The sequence below is a fragment of the Ammospiza nelsoni genome, chromosome 23 (assembly GCF_027579445.1).
Source record: "Ammospiza nelsoni isolate bAmmNel1 chromosome 23, bAmmNel1.pri, whole genome shotgun sequence".
Taxonomy (NCBI): Eukaryota; Metazoa; Chordata; class Aves; order Passeriformes; family Passerellidae; genus Ammospiza; species Ammospiza nelsoni.
Genome location: NC_080655.1, coordinates 4455578 through 4466137, shown reverse-complemented (window position 1 = coordinate 4466137; position 10560 = coordinate 4455578). Strand labels below are relative to the sequence as shown.

The 10560-nt window shown below is 47.4% G+C and overlaps 1 protein-coding gene across 1 annotated transcript; it reads left to right on the top strand.

The window, feature by feature from the left end:
* Positions 1-188: 188 nt before the first annotated feature.
* NRAS (NRAS proto-oncogene, GTPase) lies at positions 189-8756 on the top strand. Its single transcript, XM_059487783.1, has 5 exons — positions 189-372; positions 1026-1204; positions 2143-2302; positions 3530-3653; positions 5184-8756. Exons 1-4 carry the CDS (start codon positions 262-264, stop codon positions 3647-3649), a joined length of 570 nt encoding a protein of 189 aa, XP_059343766.1. The 5' UTR covers positions 189-261; the 3' UTR covers positions 3650-3653; positions 5184-8756.
* Positions 8757-10560: the final 1804 nt, after the last annotated feature.

Genomic DNA, 10560 nt, shown 5'->3' with positions numbered 1-10560 from the left:
CCCGTATCTCTCCCGTGCCCCGCCGTGTCTCTCCGTATCCCTCCCGTGTCTCTCCGTATCCCGCCGTGTCCCTCCCGTGCCCCGCCGTGTCTCTCCGTGTCCCTCCCGTATCCCGCCGTGTCCCGCCCGTGTCGCGCCCGTGTCGCGTGTGCGGAAGCGGCGCGGGCGGTGACGCGCGGGCGGGGGGCGGAAGCGGCGCGGGGCGATCGCGGGGCGGCGGCGGCGGCGGGGCCGGGCCGGGCCCGGCGAGGCCGCGGGGCCATGACCGAGTACAAGCTGGTGGTGGTGGGCGCGGGCGGCGTGGGCAAGAGCGCGCTGACCATCCAGCTCATCCAGAACCACTTCGTGGACGAGTACGACCCCACCATCGAGGTGCGCGGGGCCGCGGGACGGGAGCGCCGGGCCGGGGGGATCGGGAGCGGATCCGCCGCCGGTGCCCGCAGCCCGGCCCCGCCCGGGGCTCTGGCAGCGGTTCCTCCCCTGTTCGTTCCCCTCGGGCTTCCTAAAGCAGCCACAGGCAGCCCAAGAGGCCGGGGCTGGGCAGGGCGGGGGTTCTGCTCGTGTTTGTGATTGTTCTTTATTTTCTGCTCCTCTGGAGGAATTTCTTTCAAGCAACAGGAGTTGAGTGTTTTGTAACAAAGGATGAGAGAGGGCTTAGCGTCTCATTTAAAATGGGGTAGTTTGGGCATGGTTTAAAATGTGATAGTGTGGGTAATATTTGAAATAGTGTAGTTTTAGGTGTGGTGGGTTTTTGTCAGAGATGGATGAGAATGACAAAGCCCAGACTGCTTTGGGTTGGAAGGGTCCTTAAAGCTCATCCAGTTTCAACCCTGACACCTTCCAGGCTGCTCAGAGCCCTGTCCAATCTCACCTTGGACACTTCCAGGGATCCAGGGGCAGCCACGTCTTCTGCAGAACAGCTGCCAAAGCTCCTCCTGCGTTTTGATGATTATTTTTCCATTTCCCCCGTGCCCCTGGGGCGGCAGGGGCAGTGCAGGGCTCACGGGGGCCGTGTGTTGTTGCAGGACTCGTACCGCAAGCAGGTGGTGATCGATGGGGAGACGTGCCTGCTGGACATCCTGGACACGGCGGGGCAGGAGGAGTACAGCGCCATGAGGGACCAGTACATGAGGACAGGAGAGGGCTTCCTCTGCGTCTTCGCCATCAACAACAGCAAATCCTTCGCTGACATCAACCTCTACAGGTACAGCTGGGCTGCCCCAGGGACAGGGAACAGGGTGGGGACACTGGCCTGACTGAAGCGCTGGAGTGCCTCAGGGAAAGCTCAGGAATGGACAATTATTGAATCTCCCACTTCTTTCAGGAAGTTTTGTCACTGTTCTGTGCCAGTGCATGGAATCACAGACAGGGGTGGGTTGGAAGAGACTTAAAAGCCCTTCCAGTGCCACCCCTGCCATGGCAGGGACACCTTCCTCCATCCCAGGTTGCTCCAAGCCCCATCCAGCCTGGTCTTGGGCACTGCCAGGGATCCAGGGGCAGCCACAGCTGCTCTGGGCACCTGTGCCAGGGCCTTGCCACCACCTTTAGTCGGTTAAGACTGGGATGATTTTTATCCAGTTTTATTATTTTTTTTAATCAATGCATATAAATTCTGCAAGGGGTGCCACAAGAACAGTGTCAGACTCTCTTCAATGATGCCCAGGGACAGGACAAGGAGTTGTGGCCATAAACTAAACCACAAGTTCCACCTCAACGTGAGGAAAAACTTCTTTCTGTGAGGGTGGCAGAGCCCTGGAGCAGCTGCCAGGGAGTTGTGGAGTCTCCATGTCTGGACACATTCCAAACCCTCCAGGATGTGGTCACCTGCTCCAGGTGATCTTGCCTTGGGCTGGGTGATCTCCCTGCCAAGCCCAGCTGTTCTGGGATTCTGTGAATCAGATGCCATTTGCAGCTACAGAATGTCATCCCTAAGGAAATGGGTGAGAAATCCAGAGTGGAGTTATCCATGGACAGAAAATGAAGTGTACAAAGTGCTTGGCCATGCTGCTGACCCCTGAGGCCCTGCTCACCTTTAATGTGTTTTTGTGGCACAAGGTTGTTGGAATACTGAACTAAACCAGTTTTTCTATTTAGAAAATACTTCCTAAATTTATTTTTTTTTTATAATTTGTCTTCCTAAAGAGAACAGATCAAGAGAGTGAAGGACTCAGATGACGTGCCCATGGTGCTGGTGGGGAACAAGTGTGATCTGCCCACGAGGACAGTGGACACAAAACAGGCCCAAGAATTGGCAAAAAGCTACGGAATCCCCTTCATAGAGACCTCTGCAAAAACGAGACAGGTGAGGGGCTCCCCCAGGGCCTGACTCCTTCCTGGGAAATGCAGCAAGGACATTTTCCCATGTGCTTTTGCCTTATTTACAGGAGAAGCCTTTTTTCAATCCCTTTACATTTTTTTGCTTTTATTTCCCCACTCACTATTTCAAGAGTTCTGGGCTGGGCCAGCACAGGAATCACTTCAGACTCACCCTGACTTCCTTTCAAGTGGGTCAGGTTGATAAATAACAGAGAATAAAAAAATTTCAACTCCCCTGAAGTTACTAAATAAAACTTAAAAACTAACTAGGAAAAAAAAAAAACTCAAAATAATAAACATAACTGATACCAGTAAATGTAGAGATAAAGATACCTCTTTATCTCTAAATTTTTGTGGTTTTGTGGAAAATTACATAACAAGAAAAAATAACACATGCCCAAAAAAATGTTAAAATTCACCTTTACTATCAAAGCATTCAAATGCAACCACCAAAAACCCCTCTTAAAAAACCTCCCAATAAGAAACAAATGCCTGTAAAACAACTCCTAAAAAATAATACTTACGTCTTAAATAAAAAAACATATTTTAACTATAATAAATTAATACCTCATTATAAAATCTCACAAAACACACAGAAGAAAAAGAAACCCAGCTACTTTCTACTGCTTCAAATGATGTTAAAATTTTGATTGCAGCCAGTTTCAGCATCTTGCAGTGTTGGCAGAAGGAACAGAAGTTTCAGCTGCTCTCCCTGGGGAGTGTCAGAGGCTGAGCTCCCTCACCCCAGACCTGCTGGGTGCTCTTGGCTCGTTAATGAAAGCCAATTAGCAGATTATGATTGCAGACAGAATTCCCCAGACTGGTCTAATGGGCTTCTCCAAAGCCTCCTTGGCCACGTGGGCCTGTCCAGGCAGCCTGGAGCAGGGGAGCAGAACAGGGAAGGTGCAATTATTGAGCAGCAGCCAGAAAATCCTGAAGAGCTGAATTCTAAGAATTCTAAAATTAGGCAAGGAGCAGCTGGTTTCCTGCATGGAGCCTCCCTGAGATACAGTTTTCCATTTTTATTTTAGTGGTTGTTATCCCAGGAGGAGTCAGGCTGGGACATCCATATGGGAGGAGCCACGGGATCAGTTGGGTGCTGCTCTTCTGCAGAATTGTGACTTTCAAACCCATTAAGGGGTTCTGGGATGGACAGATGAGTGATTTCAAAAGCTTGAGGGAGGAAAATCCCTGACCTTGTGTTTGCATGCAGGGTGTGGAAGATGCTTTTTACACGCTGGTGAGGGAGATCCGGCAGTACCGGATGAAGAAGCTGAACAGCAGCGAGGATGGGAACCAGGGCTGCATGGGACTCTCCTGCCTTGTCATGTGAGAAGGTGAGCTGGAACCTCACTGTGCACTCCTCTTCTGCCTTCCAGCAGCTCCTGAGTGTGATTAGAAATGCTGCCTGCTCTAGGAGGGGTTTTCCCCTTTTATAGAACATATTTGTGGGAATGTTCCTCACTCGGGGTCACCAAATGTGGTGGTGTTTGCAGGGGTGCCAGGAGGAGGGAAGAGATGAGAACCTTGACTCCATGGTTCAGAAGGCTGATTTATTATTTTATGATATATATTATATTAAAAGAAAATTATATATTAAAACTATACTAAAAGAATAGAAGAAAATATTTCATCAGAAGGCTTGAAAGCAATAGAAAGGAATGATAATAAAATCTTGTGGCTGACCAGAGTCTGAGCCAGCTGACTGTGATTGGCCATTAATTAGAAACAACCACATGAGGCCAATCAAAGATGCACCTGTTGCATTCCACAGCAGCAGATAACCATTGTTTACATTTTGTTCCTGAGGCCTCTCAGCTTCTCAGGAGAAAAAATCCTAGCAAAAGGATTTTTCATAAAATATGTCGTGGCACATATCGATTCCCAGAGAATTGGATTCTACAGTGGACCCTGCAGTTGGATCCTACAATGTTTTAATGCTCAAAAAAGAAAAAATTCCCCTCTAAGTTGGTGGCAGAGCTTAAGAAAAGGAATTTTCATTCATGTCACCCTTTTGGCTGATGGGTGGATGGAACAAGATGATCTTCAAGGTTGCTTCCAACCCAAAGCATTCCATGATTTCCACCAATTCCAATGGTGTGATTTGCTGTGTCATTCCTTTCTCTCTCCTTCTTTTGGGAAACCATTTGGGCTGTTTGGAGAAGGTGTAATTTCTGAGGAAACACCTTGAAAGAGGGGTGTGCCCAGCTGAGTGTTTGACTCCTGCACAGCTCCCCTCAAGCTCTGGAACATGCTGATTCCAGGACTAACCAAACAAAATGGTGAAATAACCAATTACCAATTTACTCCCACAGGATTTTTCCCATTTTTCCCATTTTTTCTCATTTATTTCCATTTTCCCCATTTTTTCCCATTTATTCCCATTTTTCCCCATTTTTTCCCATTTATTCCCATTTTTTCCCATTCCCGGATTTATTCCCATTTTTTTCCCATTTATTCCCATTTTTTTCCCATTTATTCCCATTTTTTTCCATTTTATTCCTGGATTTATTCCCATATATTCCCCGATTTTTTCCATTTTTTTCCAGTTTTTCCCCTCATTTTTCTCATTTATTCGCAGATTTTTTCCCATTTTTTCCAGTTTTTTCCCACATTTTCCCATTTATTCCCAGATTTTTTCCCATTTATTCCCAGATTTTTTCTCATTTATTTCCATGTTTTTCCCCATTAACCACATAAAATAATGAAATCTGAGTTCCCAACTGAGGGAAATCCCTTTCAACCATTCCCTGAAGATGTTGCTCATGGCTATGAAAACAGCCAGACCAGCTCAGCACTTGCACTGCTGCACTGCCCATCCAGCCCAGAGTTAATTAGTGCTAATTGGAGCTGCCTTTCTGTTCCAGATGCCAAGAAAACGTGGTTCAGGTGCAGCTGCTGGACGAGCCTCGATCTGTGCTGCCTCTCCTGCTGCTCCCTGCAGTGTTTGGGTGCCAGTGACAGACTCTGGGCACCAGAGTTCATTAATTAGCACAAGATGAAGAGAATTAATTAGCTCCATCTGAAGAGAACATCCATGGCATCTACCTCCCTGCTCAGCTCACGGAGCAGCAGCACCTCGGGATGTGCTGGGATTCTTCTCTCACTGTCACCTGGCTTTGTTCCAGAAGAAAACCAGCCCCAAAAGTGAACTGTAGAGACTAAATGCTGTGAAAAAAGATGACACTTTACCTCTAGAGTAAAAGCTAGAAGTGCTGTGTGTCCCCTGTCTGTTGGAATCCGTGCAGTGCTGTCACAGGAGTGGCACCGTTGGTGTCACACGGGGTGGTGCCACCCTGTCCCCTCCCAGCTGGGTGTCTGCTCTCTGTGCACCTGTACAGCAAAAAAAATGCAACATCTCCAGTGCCAGGAGTGCCACCTACCTGATCCTCCATTGCTGTAATAAAAAGGAAAACCTTTCCTAACTAAGTGCCTGTTTGCTAAGAAGATTTGGAGTTGTCCCTTGGGTTGAGGAAAACCCCCAAGGACTGGAATTTCTGGGGAGCTCATTGTGTCAAGCAGGCAAGTGTGCTGTGGGTGATCTGGGCCTGGCAGGATCCCCCAGCAGGAATTTGGAAGGTCCAGCAGGCACTTGAGAGACTTTTGGACAAGGGAGGGGACACACTGCATCTGTGTTTTACTTTCTTTGTGGGTGGAACAGTTTATATTCTGTATTGTTTTCCTGCAGCATTCAGATCTCTTCTAAGTTGGACCAAACCTGTCAACTGTTCATTTTTTAACATGAACTGCCAACATTTCTGGGCAGCTTCTCACTAATTAATCTGGTAACTGGAGGTTGCTTTGGACAGCTGCTATTCAGCTCTCTCTGTAACTTGCAAATTGTTTTATTCTGAATTATTTTCTTACCACAGACTGTAAAGAGTCTCTTCAAAATGTCTCTAGGCTGTAAAATTGGAGTTTCTTTGTCAGGGGTGCAGGAAGGGGCTGCTCCATCCCTGGCAGTGCCCAAGGCCAGGCTGGAGCAGCCTGGGGCAGTGAATGGGATGGATTTAAGGTGGATGGGAGGGGTGTTTGGGATGAGATTTGAGGTCCTTCCCAACCCAAATCATCCTGGGGTTCTGTGCTGGAGGGGAGAAAGCCGAGAGCTGCCACAGGCACCTGAGCCAGCTTCTGATTGCAGCATCCTTGCAAAATGAGGAAGGAAATGAGCTCAGGGATGGCTCCACAGGAGGTGGGGACAGATTGGTGAGTTCGGGGCTCACCCTGAGTGAGGGAATTGTAATTGTGAGCCCTTCCCTGCAGCTGAGGGAGCTTCTCAGCAGAACAGAACAGACCAGAGCACCCTGCCCTGCTCACCTGTGCCCAGCTGTGCTCACCCTGTCCCCGTGCTGCTGGGCTGGTTCTGCCCCGAATTCAGCTCTGAGGAGGAGGAGGAGGAGGAAGGAGCCCTCAGCCAACAGAGGGAGCATTTGGAGCGTTTGGTCAGTGCCCGGCCAGCAGAGCAGATGCAGGAGGCTCAGGTTCAGGTTGTTGGTGTCAGTCACACATCTTAATTTGGAGTGCTCAGTTTCAAATGGACATTGGAGAGCAGTAAACAGAGAGAGAAGAATTTTTTCCTTTTAATGTTGCTTCCTTCACTACTTACAGTCTTAATTCTCTTCTTGGAATGAAGAGGATCAATCTGCATCACATTTGCTTTATCTGTGATAATCCTTATAAATACTTTTTTCAATTTATTTTAACTTTGACTGATGTGACTGATAAGAATTAAATCCACAAAAAATTGAACATAAAATATTATTTTCCAGCAACACACACACAATGGTGGGCAGAATTGTGGGGACCATTGGCTCAAATTCAGTTTATTTGATGTTGCCCAGAGCAGCTGTGGCTGCCCCATCCCTAGAAGTGTCCAAGGCCAGGATGGAGCAGCCTGGGACAGAGGAAAGTGTCCCTGCCCATGGAATGAGCTTTAGGGCCCCTTCCAGCCCAAACCATTCCATGAGTGCAGAGGTTAAACGTGGCAGAGCTGCACAGCCAGGGCTGGGAAAGCCTTGTTAGGAAGATTTTCTGTGAAAACCTCTGTGGGGCTGCTCCTGAAAAGCTGTGGGGCACAAGGACAGCCAGTCAATAAAAACACCCCTGGGAAATGAGGAAAAGCTTTTGGGATACTCATAGAACCAGCAGGAAGGGCAATGTGGGGTTTGTGAGGACACTGAATGGTGACATTCTGTCAAACTCTTGCTCAAACATCATGGATGGGGTTGGATTTCTTGGGAAATGCAGGAATTTGCTCAGCTGCTCGTGGCCATGGGAAGCCTCTGGCATTTGATGTTTGAAGGGTGTGTGCTCAACCTGGAGAATTATTTGCATCATAGCAATGCCCCACACTGCTCAGCATGCTCTGGCATTAAAATGTACCAGCTGTAGCTGGGAATTCTCAGCAATGTGTGGGAACTGACTGGAAAATGCATCTGCTGCTCTTTGCTGTTCCCTTTCTCTTGGGCTCCATAAAAGGGAAAAAGCCCTGCTGGGGGTAGGTCTGTATTTGTGTCCCCCTTGGAACCTTTAGAATGGTTTTTAGGAATTTTTTTCAGTTTTTAGGGTGCTGCAGAGCTGACCTGCACAGGTGATACTCCCAAGTCCATCAGTCCATTTGTATTTTTTGCTGGATTAGTTCCAAATCCAGCAGAAAATACAAAATCAGGGTGTTGTACTATCAGGAGTGAACTGAATGGTTGTGATTTGTTTCCAGCTGCCTCACCAGAACCCTGGGTTTGGTGGCAGCCAAGAACTGGAAGGACAATCCCTGTGAATTTGGGGGAAGTGATTCAGAAGATAAGCACAGAAGGTTTTGCACAAGACTGGTCCCTGGGAAAGGTAGTTTAGTAGATTTGGTCCAAATATTGTTATTTACAACAGCACAACTCTGCACTAGTGCCAAGCTGATTTCACTGCCTTGGGCAGAACAGACATGAACAACTTTTGAGGTAAAATGTTAAAATATTAAAAAAGGATAAAGCTCTTGTTCAGAACTTCCAAGTGCCAATGACTGGAACAAATGTTTGTGTTGTGTGGCTGAGCTCAGTCAGTGGAGCCAGTGGGATCCTGGGGTTGTTTCTCTGTGTCCTCACTCCATGTTCTTGCTCAGACTGCTCAGACTCTGTCCCTGTCCCTTTAACCAGGATTTTAACCAGGATCTTGAAGCTGCCATCACTTTTATTGCAGCTCAGCCTTAGAATTGGATTTCAAGCAGCCTCAGGCCTGTGGGGGATCACATTCTGTCAAAAACCCCAAACCTCGAGTGTGTGCCTGTGGTAACCCTCAGGATGGTTGGGAATGTTGGGATCTGGACTTTTAACCCAAGGGCTAATTTGTTGTTACTTTGTTTAATTATTTGCTTTCAATAATGCATCTCTCTTTGGTTTGGATTGAAGTAAATTATTTTGCTTCTTAAAGAACTTTTTTAAAAGAATAAACTTTGAATTCTTTGGTTGTTTTCTTTGGGTTCTGGGTACAGGATCCAGGAGTTACAGGAGGTCTCATGATCTCAGTGCCCTCTGCTTTGTCTGTGGGGTGGGATTTGCTCCATTCTGTGCTGGGGCAGGTCCAGCTCTATCACAGATGTGCCCTAAGGATCAATGAGCAGTGAGAGGGACATTGATTCTGCCACAGGCTGGGTCCAGTCCAGTTTTAATCTTGCTGCTGAATCTCTGTTTGCAGTGGGATCTCTCATGCTGATTTACACTAACAAATGTAAATCAATTATTTGCTTGATACTGCAATGGCAAACCAGCTATTAAATTTCTGGTGTGCCCAAATCATGCTCTGTTAACCTTTTAAATTGCTTGATTCAGTCTTCTAAAATACTTCCCTGTTGCCTTTCCTCTACAAAAAGGCAAATTTTGTCAGAGCACACGGTCAGTAAATGTGCTCCAAGGGTTGTTTCTCCTCAGACGTCGTGTCAGGCATCTGAAACCTGGAGTCCAACGTGGGTTTTATGCCAGGAATTTAAAACCAGACCCCCAGGAGCAGGGACACAGAGTTCCTGCCACTGCAGGTCCAGCCTGTGCCCAGAGCATTCCCACCCTGGGCTGGGGTGGTGCTGAGAACCCCAGGGTGCTGAGAACCCCAGGATGCTGAAAACCCCAGAGTTTTTGGGCTTGTGGAAAGGTTGGAAAGGTTTCCCTCAATGGGTTTGTTCCTACAAAGGAGCTCCCTGTATAGGAGCTGGTTTTGGTTGTGCCCTGGGGGTCTGTGCAGGGGATGACTGAGAGCAAGGTGGTGTCACCTGGGGCAAGGTGGTGTCACCTGTGGCGTTCACATCCTCTGGAAAAATCCCTTTGTGCCCAGGATTCTTCTCCTGGGAAGCTGAGAAGCCTCAGAGAAAAAGGAAAACAATATTGTCTCATTTGCTTCTCCTGTGTTTTGCTCCTTTGGAATGTGGTTGGAGACTGTTTACCCACAGGTGATTGTTTCATTGGATTCTGGTGTGAATTATTTTAACTCTTTGGCCAATTGGGACCAAGCTCTGTCAAGACTCTGAGAGAGTCACAAGTTTTCATTATTATCTTTTTAGCCTTCTGTAAATATCCTTTCTGTATTCTTTAGTATAGTTTAGTATAGTATTCTTTAATATAAATAGTATCATAAAATAATAAATTAGCCTTCTGAGAACATGGAGTCAGATTCATCATTCCTCCTTGCCACAAGGCACCCCACAAATACAGCTGTCACCAAAGGGGACAAAGGTGATACAGAGACTCAGAAGGCATGAAAAGCACTTTTATTATTAGAAATCCACAGTTCTTACAGAAACAATGGTGGCTCTCAGACCTGATTGGCCTTCAGGAATCTTCTCTCACCTATTGGTTAAGAAGGGACAACTCCTCCTTGTAAACTTCTTTGACAAACAGAGATTGCCTGCCAGGTGCAGGGATTGAGACAAGAATTGTTTTAATTCTTTCTCCGAATTGTTTTAATTCTTTCTCTGAGCTTTCTCACAGCTCCCCAGGAAGATCCTGGGCCAGCTCTGTCTCTCTGTTCAGAGGATTTGTGATCCCCACAAGGCAGGGACAGGAGAATCTGCTGAGGGTTGATCAAAGCCCCAGCACAGCCAGGATGCCCTGGTGACATCCCCCTTATCCTCCTGCTCAGACTCCTCCTCTTCAGGAATTTGAACCATTTTCTAGCAAAGCTTCCCCCATGGCCTCTGTGGGTGCAAGCTGGAGGAAGATCCTGCTCAGGAGCCCAAATTTCTGCTCCAACCATTCTCCCTGGGTG

Bases quoted from the DNA above. Each gene is read 5' to 3' on its own strand.
- NRAS (XM_059487783.1), top strand. From the start codon at position 262: ATGACCGAGTACAAGCTGGTGGTGGTGGGCGCGGGCGGCGTGGGCAAG. The intron at 1,205-2,142 runs GTACAGCTGGGC...GTCTTCCTAAAG, and splicing joins GCTGACATCAACCTCTACAG to AGAACAGATCAAGAGAGTGA. The intron at 2,303-3,529 runs GTGAGGGGCTCC...GTTTGCATGCAG, and splicing joins CCTCTGCAAAAACGAGACAG to GGTGTGGAAGATGCTTTTTA.